This window comes from Pseudonaja textilis, chromosome 1 (genome assembly GCF_049901715.1).
Source record: "Pseudonaja textilis isolate UNSWEBS1 chromosome 1, rPseTex1.2, whole genome shotgun sequence".
Classification (NCBI taxonomy): Eukaryota; Metazoa; Chordata; class Lepidosauria; order Squamata; family Elapidae; genus Pseudonaja; species Pseudonaja textilis.
In genome coordinates, this window is record NC_141990.1 from 269777324 (window position 1) to 269795169 (window position 17846).

Here is a 17846-nt window from a genome sequence, read left to right on the forward strand (position 1 = left end):
TGTCTTCATGTTCTTTCATGATTTCAGTAAGCTCATACAACATACAGGTAGTCCTCAATTTACAACAGTTTGTTTAGGTGACTGTTCGAAGTTACAATGGCACTGAAAACAAATGACCTATGACCATTTTTCACACTTATGACCATTGCAGCATCCCCATGTAATTTACATTTGGATGCTTGGCAACTCACATTTATGACCGTTGCAGTGTCTCAGGACCGCACGATCCCCCTTTGAGACCTTCTGACAAGCAAAGTCGATGGGGAAAACCATGCTCAATTGACAACCGTGTGACTAATTTAAGAAACTGCATTGATTCACTGTTAAAAAAAATGTGATGAGAAATGTTGTAAACTGGGACAAAACTCACTTAACAAATTTCTCACTTAGCAACATAAATGTTGGGCTCAATTGTGGTCATACGTCGAGGACGACCTGTATTCGCTCTGCAGAATGCATAAGAAAAAGGTGTTCCCGAAACTGATAAGGTTTAGGATGGAGCTCGAACAGGTGACATACACAATCGTTTTCTAAATGTTTGCCCAAATGACATGCGCCTCCATTGTGTTTTACAACATCCTCTTTTTCAGAGCGTTCTCAGGTGGATCAGTTGTTGGTGATTTCCCTGAGAGAGGAAGAATTAAGCAAATCATTACCGTGCGTAGACGAAAGCCTCCTGCAGGCTCGAGCAGCTCTGCAAGCAGCTTATATTGAAGTCCAGCGATTACTTGTATTGAAACAGCAGGTTGGAATCTATTCGCTTTGGTTTCCACAATTTCAGAAGGATGTTATTTGCTGGTCCTTATTTAAATCTCTTTTATTTTCTAGATAGCAGTAGAAATGGGATCTCTGAGGACCCAGAGGATCCAGATCCTACAGGGGTTACAAGGTAACTTTGCTGACTTGGAGCTGTGTTCCATTTGGATCTTGGCTTTTGGCCTGGTATATAGATCAGGAAACTGAGATGTTCTCCGATTTCCAGTTTCCTCAGTACATTTGACAGCTTGATAGGGTCTCAGCAATCAAAAGTCTTTTTTGTAGTCAGCGAAGTACATATTTACTTATTTGGGGAATTCTTTGGTTTTCTTAATTACTCAGATTTCTAAATCCAGCTCCTGGCATCTTCTTTTTTAATCTATGTTGGGTGATCCTAAGCATTATTTTACTAGGACAGTGATGGCTAACCTTTTCCAGTGATGGCTAACCTTGCGTGCAAAAAGTGCACATGTGTGCGCACACCTCTGTGCATGCGCATGCGACCCCCCCCACCGCACACCTCTACACATGTGCGTGCAACTCCCTCGCATGCCTACCACATGCGTGTCTCCCCTCACGCAAGCGCGACAGATACCTGACAATCAGCTGGCTGGCGGGGACGCACGCACATGCACAGAGAGACTCTTCTAGGCGACCTCACGTGCTGGCAGAAGTGGCTCTGCGTGCCACTTATGGCACACGTGCCATAGGTTCGCCATCACGGTGCTAGGATGTGAAATTAAGGATATATGCTATGGATTGCACACATTGTTAAGTTTTCTTTCTTTGGAATTGTTATGTAGACTTTTAAAATATTTTGACCATTTTGTTGTTCTTTCGATTTGTGGATATAGTTTGGTTAGAACGCCATCTTTGACTTGCCAGATTTCTGTAGATTTCCATCAATTTTATAACCTAACAATTATAGTGCTGGTGTAATTTCATCTTTTAACATTGAGAGTTTTGTCAGTAGGGAATATTTTCTGTGGTATCTTGGTTGTTGACATCTCTGCAGTACAAAAGTTCATTTTTTCCATTTTTCAGAACAGTACAGAATTTTTTTCAGTGCAGAATTTAAAAAAAAAAAAGGACTCGCTCTTGATCCCACAGCACTCTCAGCTTTTATGTGAATTATTAGAAGACGAAAGGAAGCAGGTGGGGAATGTTCTTCCTGGACAAGTCAAGTGTATGAAGGAGAATATTTGTAGCTCAGGGATCCTTGGTGGTCCCTGAACTTCGTTCTTTTTTTACAGACGTTTCATTACCCAATTACCCATCAGTGCCAGTGAGTTTGGAAAACACCAAGACAGAACTTGTGCCACATAATATTCTTTATTTTTAAAAAGCATATTTTAATGTGGAATATGTTGCTCCCTTCTTAGAAACTTACGAGCCTTCGGATCAATTGCAATCGCAACAGCCACATCACAGCAGCTCAAGTGAAAAAAGCCCTGGCAAAGTCCATTTGATACAGGATCCTACTACTAATGCAGGTCTTCTTGCTCCTCTTCTGGATGCTGTTCCACCTATCTCTGCACAAATCCCTCCTCCTTCGGCAGCCCCTGTCCAAGAAAAGGCTGAATCTACATTCCAGACTGCTGGTGACGTTGCCCCCATCACAGTCCCCGATTCTTCCATACAAATCAAGCAGGAAGCTGTGTCTCCAAAGCTTAGAGAAGATTTCATGAATGTTCTTGAACAGAATACTCCACGTTTCCCCCAAGCAGAGCTTCATTTGCAAGATAGTATGTTGGTTTACTGTACATTAAAATAAGTTGATCCCTCTTTCTCTCCCTCTCTCTCTCCCTCCCCCCCCACCCAATTCATTGCGATTACGGAGTCTTAATTTTGGATGAAAACTAAGGTATATCGATCCTTCTCTCCTGCTGGGCTACTTAGTGAGCAACTCTAATCTTTAGTAAGTTCAGCATATACACTATGCAGAAGTGGTAGAGAAGTAAATTCATGACAACAGTTGTGATGCTTTAACCAGTCTGTGACTTTTTATTAATGACTTAATGTGTGAATGAAGGAGAGAACAATTCCCAATTATTTACTGTAGTTGAAGTAATTTTTTTCCTCAGAGATACTATTTATTTGAATACTTCATTAAATAAATGTGTCAGAGCCCAGTTCACTCATAGGTTGGTATTGCATTTATGTCTTCCTCCTGAGAATTTCACAGCTTGGATACCTTTCAATGTTGTACTAAGGTTGTGGTTTCCCAGGCTTAATTATGTCTTACTTCTATTCCAATTTTAGCTAAATGTTAATTTGAGAACAATTTTCCAGAGGGTTTCATTGCTATCTATATTGTATAGATGCAGAAGTCATGACAGGAGAAATGACTTGCCTCAATACTATTTACAGGAGTTGGAGCCAATTTAATATTAGGCCCAGAGTATGAAATAATATCCTGATTAAATGCTTGAATTGATTATTGATTTGTCACAAAACATTATATATAATGAAGCACGTTGTATAACAGTTAATTGTTCAATTAGGTGAAAAGAAATATTCCATCTTCTTTCTTCAGGAAATACAAGTCAACAGCCTTCACTGTATCCAGTTATCACTGCTAGTATGTCATTGTCAGAACTTATTGATTTCCAAAAAGCAAATCAAGATATTCAGAAATCTATTCCAAATATGATGGGGACAAGGTTATCTGGCCATTCTTCCCCTACTAATTCAGGATCAGTATCTTCAGTGAAAACCCAAGGCAAGATAAGTCCAGTGGGCAATACCATATCTGGACCATGTACTGGCTCATTTGAAAGCCAGTCATGTACTTCTGAACTTGCTGCAAATGAAAATAATAAGCAGCCAACTGAACAGCCTGAGCAGATGGCTTTCTCTACCATGGTCTCCATGGAATTCAAAGTAAGCAAGAAGAAAAAGTTGAAAAAAAAGAAAGCACTCCGAGCAGCCCGTGTTCCTGAGAACAGTGATACAGAACAAGACGTGTGTGATTCAAAACCAATTAGGAAAGTAAAGACTGTAAAGATACCTAAGGGGGGAAAAGTAACAACATCCATCCCTCCAAAGCAAGTGGATAGTGTGGCTGCTCAGGAAAGAAAGAGGAAGAATGAGGAGAATGACAGTGACACATCCCTTGAATTTGTGGAAGTCCCTAAATCTCCTCTGGAAGTGGTGGCCATCAACTCTTCAGAATCAGAAAGAGAGAAACCAGACAGCCCTTCTAAGAGAGATACCTTGAGCTCCACAGAGAAACTTTTGAGAGAGTCATCGCGGTCGGGCTACAATGAAGTGAGCTCTACTAGTGAAATTGGAGTAAACTATAAAGATGGTATTGGTAGAAGGTGAGCTGAAAACTATATGTGTACTATATGTTGTCTGCATTGTAATGGCTTTTAATCTGGTTAGTAAAATATTAGTGCTTATGGATTCTTAGGGGCAATATAATTGGTGTTCTTAACATTTATAAATCCTTTAGAAATTCTAAAGGAATATTCAAGGAATCCTTTAGCTGAGAAATGGTTTAGAGCAGGGGCGGCCAACCTTTTGGACCTCAGGGACCACCAAACTCATAATTTTAAATCCTGTTGACCAGAGACCCTGGGAAAATCACCAAAAAAAGTCTGTGGAAAATTCCCCACCTGTTTTCCTACTGATCAATTATTCTTTATTTGGGATCGCAGGATACCTTCTCCAGCTCTGTTCTCAGAGGGGTGAGAGAGAGAGAGAGACTTGGCTTCATGCAAGGAAAGCAGCAGAAGCAGCAGTCTTTCTTTCTCTCTCCCAAACTCTGCCAGAAATGAGTCTTTGTGAGACTTGTCGTGCCGGTGCAGCCTCTTGAAGCAGGAGGCCTTGCAGGTTCCCAAAGACTCAATTCTGGCAGAGTTGGGGGAGAGAAAGAAAGACTTTTGCTGCTTTCCTTGCATGCAGCCAAAAGCCGAAGAAGAAAGAAGTGGAAAGAAGCAGCTTGGTTGCCAGGCAAGGCGCATGGGGTGGGTGAGGCAAGTTCCCCCCCTCCGCCCTTTCCCCCCCTCCCCTCACTACCTCATGTTGTTTGCAATGCAAGCAACACAAGCCTTGTGTTCCCGTGGGCCATGTGCGCAGTGCAGCCTTGTGTTCCCGCACAGCCTGGATTAATTGCTTTGGGGGGTACTTTGGGGGTGATATTTCTCTGTAAACCACCAATTTTTTTTTGCAGACCACCAGTGGTCCCCGGCCCACTGGTTCGCGACCACTCATTTAGAAAACAATTACATTAAATTTGACATACTGAACCATATTTAGCTAACCATTTCTGACAAAAATCCTATCTCATATAAAGTTTGAGAAAAGTTTCATTGTAGTTTCTGTAGAAAGACTTGCTCCTCTTTCATAGAATATTTTTCCAGGAAGATTCTAATGTAATGTTAGGTTTGTAATGGTGTTTTTTCCTTCTAAACTACTTAAATTACCAGTGGCATTCTCTTTCTTCTATAGTGTGGCTGAGACTCAGACACCTATATTGTCATTACGAGGATCAAAAACCTCATCAGGTACATCTGTCTGCATATTGATTTTCTTAACAGCAAAATAAGTATAAGATCTTTTGGAGGAGAAATGAGCTGTAGTTTCTTGGAATTCCGTTGCTTCATACTGCTTTAATTATACTCTTTAAAATATTCTGAAATTTCCAAAATACCCAAGCTATTTTTTTTTTTCCTGAGACTGACTCGAGGTTTCTTATATCACTTGCTTGCCCTTTGATCTGCTTGGTGAAAATTAATTTTTCTTTCTTTCTTCTAGCCAGTAAATTATTTATTTTTTCTTTCTGTATTTCTTTGTATCTACTCTGTATGAAGAAGGAACTCGAAGACTACTTTGAGATGCATTTTGATTTAAGGAATTTAATCATTTGGAACCAACTTTTAATTTGAGTTGCACTTTAGTAAACTTTTGAGGAGCTTTAATGTAAATTTTTTGACTAGATGACAATAAAGTATTGTTCAAAGCTAATCATTTTGGTGCTATACTTATATATTTGAATGTATTTGGAGAACGTTAGTGTTACTCTTCCGGTGATGCAATCAATTTCCATTTCTTTTCCCTCATGTTTAATATTCTCCTTTGGTGACAGTAAGCTTTTTCTGTATGGTTCCAAATTGTATCTATTCAAGTTGGTACCTTTTTGTACTGTATTTCTTCCTTGACAAATTGCAATTTAGTTCCTTTTCTCAACTCTTTCAATTAATAGGGTCAAAACAAATTTGAGCTGTTGCTCAGTGGAAGGGTTAGATTAAGGGAGACTGATCAGACCTCGGAGGATTATTATGTGTTGGGAGAAGTGGCATGGAAGGCTAGTAGCCTTTGCACATGTTGAAGAGAGGTTGAGGACAGCACTATGCTGCACTGGGTAATGGGTACAAAGAAAAAGAAATGGTTGGGTGGGAAAGCAAAGGGGAGCCATTAACCATTCCCAATACTATAGAAGACTAAGTGCACTTTTATGAACAAAATGTTTAATTGGAAGCTTTGATTTGTATTTGCCAGAAGTGTCTTCAGAGCCAGGTGAAGATGAGGATCCCACAGAAGGGACATTTGAGGGGCATTCAGCTTCAGTGAATGCCATTCAGATTTTTGGGAATGTGTTGTATACCTGCTCAGCAGACAAAACTGTCCGTGCGTATAACTTAGTGGTAAGTACAGCTGCTGAAGAAGTTGCAGTTGGATTGTGACCTCTTTGACCCAAAGAAAGTCTTGGGGCTATTAAAAATTAAATAATTAGAAAAAGTGGAAAAGTAGACACCTCAATATTTTTTAGACTGCAACTTTTAACAGCCTTGGGATAACTGCATCTGTTCCAGAGGTGGTATTCAGCGGGTTCTGACCAGTTCTAGAGAACCGGTAGCAGAAATTTTGAGTATTCGGAGAACCGGCAAATACCACCTCTGACTGGCCCCACCCCCATCTATTCTCTGCCTCCTGAGTCCCAGCTGATTGGCTGGTTTTTCTTTTGCTGAGGACACAGGAGAACTGAGCTGGAAAGCAGGTTAGTGGGGTGGGGAGGGAATGGAGATTTTACAGTATCCTTCCCCTGCCATGCCCACCAAGCCAAGCCAAGCCCATCAGAACTGTGTGCCATACCCACAGAACTGGTAGTAAAAAAATTTGAATCCCACTACTGATCTGTTCAGTTGAAACTGAAACCTATTCAGTTTTGTGGGGAGAGATGAAGGAAACTTTAAAATACTTATAGAACTCTGTTTTAGAAATTAATATTTGGAAGCTATTAATCAAATCTAGTGAATGCCATATGATACTTCTCTCTTAAGAAAAGAAACCAGTGATGGAAATACAAAATAATTCAAAACAATAAAAGAAGTAGCTTCTTGTTCCTAGGTTTATGCAGAGATATGCATGCTGCTTCGTGAAAAAATGGTGACAAAAGTTTTCTTACAGAGCTTAAGTTCATATAAAGTTGCAACTCTTGAAGGAATGGTGGAACTTGCTAGAAGACAATATTAGGCAGGTAGTTTGGGGCTATGCTTATTTGTAAGTATAGCCCTCAAGTAGACCTCAACTAACAATTGTAGTTGAGCCTAAAATTGATCATAAGTCACTGCAGTTGTTAGTAAGTGACTAAGTGACTGGGCTTAATTTTACAACCTTTTTTTTTTTTTTTTTGGAGCGGCCATTATGTAAACACCATGTTCGTAATGTGAATCCACTTTATTCTATGGGCGCTTTTTGCTGGAAAAGTAAGTAAACTGGCAAAAAGTTGCACCTTAAATTGCTTATATCTCTAAGAGCTGCCTCTTTATTGTAAGTGCCAAGAATTGGTGAGATGGCTTCCTGCTTTTTTGGGGTGGGTGGGTGGGTTAAATACAGAAGCAGAGGTGCAAGCCCCAAAATAATTTTAATAAAACTAGAAACACCCCCCCAATCCCATGTGTGTGGTCCTTGCTTTCTCTCAGAAAGGGTGATCTCTACCTCTTAAAAGTCATCCATCCCAATTTAAATACGATCTGACCACATTTCATTTTTTTTATAGAACAGGAAATGTGTGGGTGTCTTTGAAGGGCACACTTCCAAAGTCAACTGCCTCCTGGTAATCCAGACAACAGGGAAAAATGCAGCACTCTATTCTGGCTCCAGTGATCACAATATAAACTGCTATAACATCAAGGTAAATGTAGAGATAATTGTTGATGCAACTAATTAACCAGGAGGAAAATGCATTGCCTTTTGTAATTCTGGATTCTGAATTTGTTCACTTTCTCCCTATGCCAATTGTGATGGATTAGCACTGGTAGACTTCCGAGACATTTTGGAGTCCGATATTTCTTCAGCTCTGTGCATCTAAAGCAGGGATCCCCAAACTTGGCAACTTTAAGACTTGTGGACTTCAAGTCCCAGAATTCTGGGAGTTGAAGTCCACAAGTCTTAAAGTTGCCAAGTTTGGAAACCTCTGATCTAAAGCATCTTCTAAGCATCTAAAAATGCGAAGTGGCTTCCAGAAATAAAAACATTTTCACTGATGCAAAGTGATAATACCTGGATAACAATTTAAACAATTGTTTAAGCCAATTTTTGTATATATTTTTATTATTTGTATGCATTCCTTGATCTGAGATTGATAAAATTCTTAGCAGAAGTCAGGGCAATACTGTGTGCATTACTTCTACATTGTAGAACAGAAGACTAAACAAAAGACTTTAAAGCAGCACAGAGTTAAAGATATATTTAGAATTCAGTTTTTCATTCTTCCAGTGGTTTTCAGCAGCAGACTTACACCTAAAGCAACAGTTCGGTTGTATGTTGAGAAACTTAAAACTACTATATAAATGAAACTTTCCTTTTGCCTTTATAGTACACATAGTAGTTTAGATTTCTCAATGAACAAGAGAGTTTCCTAAATAATTCACTTTCAAAGCTTGTGTTCAAGCTGCTTCTTAAGGCTATTTACTATGAGTTTAGTAAATCCTACATTTTTCCCTTAATAGACAAGAGAACTTATTGATCAGTTTAAACTGGATGAGCGTGTGCTTTGCCTGCACAGTAGATGGAGGATCCTTTATGCTGGCCTTGCAAATGGAAATGTGGTCACTTTTAATATAAAGGTCAGTATAAGAGATGTAAACATTGCTAATCTCCAAGAAGAAAGGCTGCTGTAAAGGACAAATAATATTTGAAGTTCAACTTGCATAAAGAAATAAGGGGAAGATTTATCTGGGCACAGTCAGAGGTTAGTTGATGCATAAGCACAATCAGACATAAGTTTAAAATTTGCTGGTGGAATAGTTACTGTGAAAGGAGTCCATCCATACTTTTCTGTTTCTTTGAATTATTTTTGTTTCAAAATTTAAATTAAGTATTTCCTATGAGCAGAGTGTATCTTAAAGAAATTCACTCCATAAAAAGTAAACAACACTGTTTATTAATGTAAAAAACACCATTGTTTTACAAGTCCAGTTATAAGGGGATCTGGAATTTGTGGGAAGTCATTCATATAATTAGAAGTAGGATTTATGCTCTTGGATCTGGAAGGAAATAATTGTGTCCAAAACTTGTGTTTGGGTTGTATTTTCTCCCCCCCCAGAACAACCGACAACTTGAGACTTTTGAGTGTCATGGTCCTAGGGCAATTAGCTGCCTGGCTACAGCTCAGGAAGGGGCACGCCGATTACTGATTGTGGGATCCTACGATTGTACAATTAGTGTGCGAGATGCCCGAAATGGACTGCTCCTTCGAACCCTTGAAGGTCATAGCAAAACAGTACTGTGTATGAAGGCAAGTACTTTAAAAAGAAGACCTTTTATTGAAATGGAGCCATTTGAAACAATTCGTAACTTGTAAATGAAACTCACTTTTTATTTTTTTTGGCTTGATGCTGTTTCATCAGTTCTGAGGAGGTGAAAGATGAGAGACAGCTGCTTTACACGTAATAGGACTTTTGGGTCATCCAACTCAATTGTTGTTTGGATATTGTTTCAAAGACTTCAAATGAGCCTTTCTTAGCCCAGTAAAACGATGAGAATTGAACCCGGGACCTTCTCTAATATAAGCATATTTATTATTTTTTCCTGAATATTTTTATTAATTGAGTTTTACTAGAGATAAACATAGATTTCCACTTATTTCTTCTTCCCCTGTTGAGATCCTTCAGCGATCTGTTCACCACTTGTTTTTTGTTTTTTGTTTGCAACACAGTCCTTTAGATGGTTTCTCCAAATCCCATTGCTTTTAGTGTCACTTCTGCTGATTAAACCAATGCTTCACCTCTAAGGTAGCTTCTTCAGTTGTCTGTTGGATACTTTCTCCTTGGATATGCCATTACTATCTTTTTCTGACAATTATTATTTTCTCATATTTTTTCAGCGTCTTCTCATATTGTATGTTCTAATCTATTCACTAAAAATCAATAGAATTATTGAGATAGCAGAAGCAGTTTAGACTGAGTCCAACTTTAACCTTGATATTCTCTGACCTTAACCCCCACTCCCTAAGAAATGTCTATTTAGGGTTGTCTTGGACACATCCAGTAAGCGGAACTCATAATCTTCGATAACTTGTTCATCCCATTTTTCTTCAAAGGACATGGTTTTCAGTCCCTTATCATTCTTATTTTTTCTGAGACAGAATTGGACATAATACTTGAGGTGAGGTTTGACCAGTATAGATTAGAATGGAACTATTAATTTGGAAATTGTAATTTGGAAATTATATTTTTATGAATGAAGTTAAATATTGTATTGCTCTGTTTAGAGCAAGTTTTGAAAAAAGAGTAATCAGGATCAGACCTGGTTAATACTTTGATGTGAAACAACCAGGAAATCTCATTAGAATTGAAATTTTAAAAAATCTGGAAGAAGGCAGTAGCAAATTACTTTCCTATTATTTCCTAAAAACATATCTGTGAAATCACCATGAAATTTAATTTTGTAACTATAATTTTTATAGTGGTTAAATTTTCCCATTTAAACATCTAACATTATCTTAACATACACTATTACCAGGCATTTATTCCTTATACCTATGTATGTGGTTGTTTTTTAAAAAAAATACAAACTTTTAATCAGATACTTTACCTTGACCTGAACATTATTTTAACCTGCTACTCAATTTTTTATATTCAATCCTATTGGGTAGCTCTTGAATACAGCATTGCAAAATCATGGTTCTTCATTTCTGTTCTTTTTATATAAACCTCACTTTTAATTACTGCCTTCTTTTATGTCCTTTGTTGTATTTGTATTTCACAATGCAGATAAGAGGAACTGTTAAGCAAATAATTTTACATATCAAGAGTAGACCAAAAGGCTTTGATTAAAAGTCCAGAACTGTACCAAAGTCCTTCCAGCAGAGCCAGTAAAGACTTGTGTTCCTGTTCAGACCAACTTTCCTCAGAGAAAGCGACTCTGAAGCAGTTCTTCCCAGGAAGACTGTATTTCAAAAGCATTTCCTACAGGAATGATTAAATACAATCCTCTGGGTAGATGCACTCTAGATTTTTGCTTGCAGATGCTTCAGACAGACCAGCGGTATCAAACTCTCAACAGCACATTGTCACTACATGACGTATTGCAACTTTCCCCCCTTCGCTAAACTGGGTGTGGGTGTGGCCAACATGTGACACATCTGGGCTGCAGGCTGCAAGTTTGGCAGCCCTGAGATAGAATGTCTTTAGAATGTCTCCTGACATATGTTTTAACAACTTTGCCTTCTTTCTTTGGAATAGAAGGTAACTAGAGCAGAAAGCTGCTTGTCAGTATGCGAGCTGGGAGATGATGTGGGATTTTCGAAGGGAGGCCTTGCATGATCTATAGATCAATCAATTGGAGATGTAAAAACTTTTCTGTAAAGATAATAGTAATTTTGAAGCACCACTGAACTTGATATGGGGTATTGACTAGGGTTAGGGTTGGTAACTGGGTTGAGTCTAATGCAGTTCTGTTCCAGCTGGTGCTCAGATTGGCTTTGTAATTCATTATCTAGAGATGATTCATTTATTGTAATTATATTGTGACAATTAAATGTGAGAGCTGGTAAGGAATGAAGTATTTCTGGTTAAATATTGTATGTAATTTGGCTGTCTGGCTGTTGGCTCCAAGGTTGTGAATGATCTGGTCTTCAGTGGTTCCAGTGATCAATCAGTCCATGCCCACAACATACATGTAAGTTGTTCAAAAGTCATTTCATTTTAATTTATAAAATATGAAATAGTTCATACTTCTTTTACTTCTAATAAAATAATTTACTATTAAGTTAATGTTGCTAATTCATTTACATAAATTTAATTCATTTTTAAACAAGTTTAAAGTTCTATGAACAAGTGTTCATAGAAAAAAAACAATACAGAAACTTGAATCTTGACTGTATATGTTATGAGAAATAGAAAAATTAGTTGCTTTAGGAAAGTTTCATGCACTATATTTTTTAATTTGACTAGACAATTGTGCCAGTTAAAAATATACTACTAGCCCTATTTCATCTAAATATATGGAAACAATGACTTGATACAGTATTTTAAGGAAAAATCCATCAGATAGTTATTATATTATGATCCACGAAAAACAACAGTAATTGAGACTGGTATTTTCATCACTAAACAATGCAGTCATAAAGTACAACATCACCTGACCAAATCTTATGATGATGACAATCCCAGCAACACGCCTTATTGCCATCATTAAGTAAGGATCACAGGTTATTAAGTGAGTCTCAGGCAACTCATTAGCAAGCAGGGAGGCAGAAGGGGCATGCTCTGGATTTTGTCAGCCAAGGAACTGTGACTGGCAGGATAAAGGAAAAGAGCCTTTCTGCTGCAGAATATCAGGCCCCTTGAGCTGAGATCTGCCACCAGCCTCTTGGCCATCCAAAAGAGTCTGAAAAAGAGCCTGGCATTGCCAACTGACTTGGGACTCTGATAGGGCCAGGCCATTTTGGAGAAGGCCAGTAGACTAATACAAGGCCTCACTTCCATTCCATTGGTTCTTTTTATCCATTTTAATAATAATTTTAATATATTAGTTTTTATTATGATGTTTTAATGTTTTAGTCCTGTAATTGTTTTATTCTGTTAATTAGGGTACTGTAAACCATCCAGAGTTGTTTGGTAGAATGAAGAGTGCATACAAATTCAATAAATAGAAATAAGAATAGGAATGGTGTAGAGTGGAGTGGAATGGAATGGAATAGAATAGAATAATACAAATTTTCAGATGCATCTCTTTTTTTCCCCCTTATGAATGATGGTGGATAAGCTTTTACACAAAATACATAAAGATGAATCCCCAGTGGTTGTATGAAAGTGTTGTTCATGCTAGAGAGTTAACTATCTTTCTTACAATGCTCACTTTATTAACAGTACAAATTAAAGAAGAAAAATCTCCTTTTTAAGATTTTGTTCTTAAAAGGAAGATGTCTATAAGAATTTAGTAGAAACAATCAACTTACTTGCTCTGCGCATACCTATTTATCCTAATGATCTTATTGCAGACTGGGGAGCTGGTACGGATATACAAGGGGCATAACCATGCAGTAACTGTTGTGAACATCCTGGGAAAAGTGATGGTAACAGCCTGTTTAGACAAGTGTGTTCGAGTATATGAATTGCAGGTAAAAATCTAATTGGTTATATTTAAAGTGGAATGTGCTAATTATCTTTCTAAATGATATCTTTTGTTTTTCTTTTATCCCAAGTGATGTATTCATCTTCAAATATTTAATGAGATCTAATTTGAAGCAACCCCTTTAGGTCTGAATTGGGTTTTTAAGCAAGCTCTGTAGGAGTTGCACAGACTTCAGGGTCTAATTTTCTCTAGGAAGAATAGCTGCTGAGTTGTCTGTTTAGCCTGCTACACTTACCTGCTATGAGACAACAGTGTTGTGCTGAAGCCCTAGGTTATGTACATTGCTTGCCATGCATTCTGAAAGCATGTGAGGTTATTTAGATAAATAAATGACTTTTCCAGTTTGCTAATTTTTCTTCTGGGAGAGTCTGGGCTGGAAACAAGTATTTAAAATAAGGCAACCGGTATTGTGGGACAAAGAAACAGGTTGTTTTGTTTTTCTTAACATTGTTTACATGCAGTTTACTGTAACTAAATCTGTAGGTATATACTTATTGGCTTATTACATGTCTGACAAGTTTTCTTCGTTTTTCCCCCCTCTTTTCCACCAAGTCTCACGATCGTTTACAAGTCTATGGAGGACATTCGGATATGATTATGTGCATGACCATTCATAAGAGCATGGTAACACTTTGTTTTCCCTTTCCATAATATTAGAGTTTTTCCTCTTATGATTATGGCTATCCAGAATTAGATTATTATTCTTGCTTGCTTTGTAGATAGCGTTTTGCAAGTTACTTCATGCTTGGTTCCTCTGGTTGGGAAATAGGACTGTGAAGCAATTATGAATTTGTTAGAAGCTGTATCCAAAGAGCCAAATGTCCTCAAACCTACTAGAGCACCCCATGAGGAGGATCTGTCACCAGGGGGAAGATAAGCAGGCATTTGTATCTTATGTTTAAGAACATCAAACTAATCATCTGACATCACCACGTCTCTGTATGGATAAGGAGGAATATCCGGGATTCTAGCCAGGCTCTAACAAAAGACATAAGTAAATTCACAGATCAGAAGAAGCCAATCTAATGCCCTGCAGTTGGATTGGACTCCAAACTCTTATCTGCTCTTGCAACATGGTCAGGGGTAAGGTACTGTGGGAGTCCAGAAAATCTGGAGAATATTTAGTATTATTTATGTAAATTTGGCATTCCTTTTTGCCTGTGTGGTGGTGGTGTGGTAAGAATGCAGTATTGTAGGCTCCACTCATATTGCCAGCAGTTCGATTCCCTCAATCTTGACTGGCTCAGGTTGACTCAGCCTTCCATCCTTATAAGGCCAGTTAAATGAGGACCCAGATTGTTGGGGGCAATATGCTGTCTCTGTAAACCGCTTAAAAGGGGATATAAAGCACTAGGAAGCAGTATGTAAGTCTTAAGTGCTATTGTTGTTATTCGAAAGTATCCCAGTTGGATTGTTTGTTAAAACAACTAAGTTGTGATAAAATAATACAATTTTATCCAACCCTTTTCAATCTGAAAAGCATCAGATAACTTTTGAATAAACTTTAACATTTGAGATGACTAAAATAGCTGAAATCTGAAAAGCAGAGCAATCAACAGCCTAAGTAACTAGATAAGGTTGCTGGGCATGTTTTTAATTTCTGTAGTAACCCAGGTGTGTCTGGTTTTGTTTTGTTTTTTTAATTAAGCACTTACCATAGAATGTCTCCATAGCCTGATTGGCCTCATTATAATTTCTTATCCCATTGACTGCATGCAAAAATTATTTCCCAGAAGCAGACTATCCCCACTCAAACACATGATATTTGTACTGTTAAACCACTTGTTTAGTTACATAATTTAATAACTCCATAGTGTAATGGAGGGACTTTATTTAATTAATAATCCTGGATTCATTGGTTGCATATTAATGTATATTTTCTAAACATTATTACTGATTTCTTTTGCAAAATAGTTTTTTCGTTCATACTTAGGATTTATGTTCATAGATATACTAGATGTTTTACTGTAATTGATATCTTAGGTGTTTTTTTTTTTAAGTTCATACTAAAGGATTTGCACATGTTCAACATATACCAATTGAATTGCTTCCCATAAACCAACCATGATGAATTGAGTGATAAAGAAGTGTGCAGACTTAATTCCAACGTTTTGTTTTTATCACTAAAATATGCAAGCTACCATACAGAAAATAAATATTCTAATCATAATAGAATTTTAAATATAATACCAGTGGCTACTGCATTTGGTACATTCATGTCCTTTTATTCTTTTAATTCTAGAATTCTTTTTTTCCTCTTTCAGATCTACACAGGTTGCTATGATGGTAGTATCCAAGCGGTGCGGCTTAACCTGATGCAGAATTATCGTTGTTGGGTAAAGAAAAAAGAGCACTTTTGCTCTTTAGACAATGAAGTTCATGTCGTTGTTTATAATATTTGAAACCGGTTGAATCCACAAAAAATGTAACATCAGTAGGATAAAAATATCAACAAAACCAAATAGTTGAAACAGTTAAAACTGGAGTTTGGCAACTATAACAAATTTGGTTCATTTAAAAGGCAGGCAAGGTATAAGATACCAGATGTTATAAATCAACTACCTAAGCCAAGTCTGAATAAAAATCTTTACCTATTAATGGAAAGCAATTAGTTCATTCCAGATAAACTTCAAATAGTTTTTAAACCCCTAAGTTTAGTCTTCGTTTAAGAATGGCTGAAAATATTGACTCCAGCCATTCTAAGTATTATTTGGGGGGGGGGGGCGCTCAGGAAGATGCTGAAGGTCAACCTGCCCATCCCTAGATGTCCTCCATTTGTACCCCAAGAAGCTGTTGGAAACAGAACTCTTTTCACTAGTTCATCATCCTCCCCTGTCAGGACAAGAAAAGCATACTTTTCAGATAAAGGAACTGTTTATGTTGTGAAATCACTATATGAGAGCGAGGTGTAAACCTCACTCTTCGTGGTAGAATCCTCTGGGCAAATGTAGTAATCGAAGTATTCTCAAGAGAGAATACTTTGGTGTGTTAAGTTGAAAAGGCAGGAACTGGTCTCCGCCCCCTTCAAGCAATCCTTATGTTAATATGGATGCTTTGAGGAGACAAGTATTCGGTCACTCAGTTCTCTCCCATCTTCAGCATGGAGGAACATCATAGTTCCTTCATATAATGTTATATTCTGGAGCAGATAATGTCCATCTCTGATAACTGCATGATGTGCTTTTTCTGTTTGGATGAAAGGTGCAAAGACCTTGCCTATAGTGTCCTAGAAGGATGAAACAAACTTGGCACAATTGCTGCCAGGTTTCTATTCAGAAAACTCAAGACTATAAATATCAGTATATCTTTCAAAGAACCAAAAACTTCAGGTTTATCATTTGACTCCCTTCTTTTCCCTACATGTGGATTGAAATGGTCTTACAGTTTTGGTTGCTTCAGACCTATTCATACATGCAGTGTCAATGGAGGATTGAAAAACTTTGCTTTATACAGAGCTGTGCAGTATAGTAGTTAAGATGTTATAAAACCCAGGAGACCTTGGGATCGCCTTGAATGATTTTCTCTCAATCCAACTTCAATTTCAGAGTTGATGAAAAAAATTTTTGAAGGGAGTGCTGTGGACAAAAAATGAATGAATGAATGTACCATTTTATGGTTTTACAGAGCTAGCTTTTACTAAATCAAGCTAATTAAGGTTCCTTCAGTTCAGTATTTTCTTATTTTTCTCTTTCTTACATTTATGAACTGTAGAAAAATGGTTCCATTGTTAATGTCTCCACTAGCTTTCAGCTATTCCCTCTAACAGTTTTGTTTATTTTCCTTATCAGTGGCATGGATGTTCACTTATATTTGGTGTTGTGGACCACTTGAAACAGCATTTGTTAAATGATCACACAAATCCGAATTTTCAAACTCTGAAGTGTCGCTGGAAGAATTGTGATGCATTCTTCACATCCAGGAAAAGTTCCAAACAGGTTTGTAGCAAAGAAATTGGATAAAAGGTGAAAGATGAAGGCATTATTTGGAGTGTAGTTCTTGTAGCTTGGGAAGAGAGCAATCTAAAAAAACTTTTAATATATCTTTTAAGAAAAAAAGGTGCACAATTAATTGGCGGTCCTGTTGCCACTGTGTCATAAGGTGAGAGGAAATTCTATTCCTAATGTAGTGACAGAAAACGTCCGGAGCCCTTGTTACTCTGCTATTGGTTCGATAGCAGTAACTGGAATAGAGACCAGTTTTAAGGGTCTTGATCTACAATTCTCCTATTGTCTAGACTATAGAAGTATTAAAAAGCGTACTAGCTGTTGACATATTTATTTTCCCTTCAGATTTTCCCTCTTTCCTCACTTGTTCTGTTCTTTCCTTGTGAGCCCAGCAATATTCATTCTATCATCAATTATTCTTCTCAGCCCTTCAACTGATTGCCTTATAAGATGTTTCTCTATCATAAATGTTGTTTACACATTGATGATATACGTACATTACTGTGCCAAACAGTTCACTAACCAACTACTGAACATATCATAGAACATTTCACAAAG

The 17846-nt window shown here is 37.5% G+C and overlaps 1 protein-coding gene across 3 annotated transcripts in view; it reads left to right on the forward strand.

Annotated features, from left to right (window-relative positions):
- Nucleotides 1–17846, forward strand: part of ZNF106 (zinc finger protein 106) — a 51760-nt gene that overhangs the window by 30268 nt on the left and 3646 nt on the right. For 2 of the 3 annotated variants that reach the window (XM_087921774.1, XM_026709568.2), the window contains exons 8-21: nt 591–745; nt 829–889; nt 2139–2501; nt 3293–4079; nt 5212–5267; nt 6262–6407; nt 7763–7897; nt 8715–8831; nt 9311–9502; nt 11824–11886; nt 13211–13330; nt 13897–13968; nt 15609–15680; nt 17133–17279. In XM_087921774.1, the coding sequence (XP_087777900.1) occupies nt 591–745; nt 829–889; nt 2139–2501; nt 3293–4079; nt 5212–5267; nt 6262–6407; nt 7763–7897; nt 8715–8831; nt 9311–9502; nt 11824–11886; nt 13211–13330; nt 13897–13968; nt 15609–15680; nt 17133–17279 (2486 nt within the window). The remainder of the gene's footprint in view (nt 1–590; nt 746–828; nt 890–2138; nt 2502–3292; nt 4080–5211; nt 5268–6261; nt 6408–7762; nt 7898–8714; nt 8832–9310; nt 9503–11823; nt 11887–13210; nt 13331–13896; nt 13969–15608; nt 15681–17132; nt 17280–17846) is intronic. The other variant, XM_026709604.2, reaches the window with a different exon arrangement.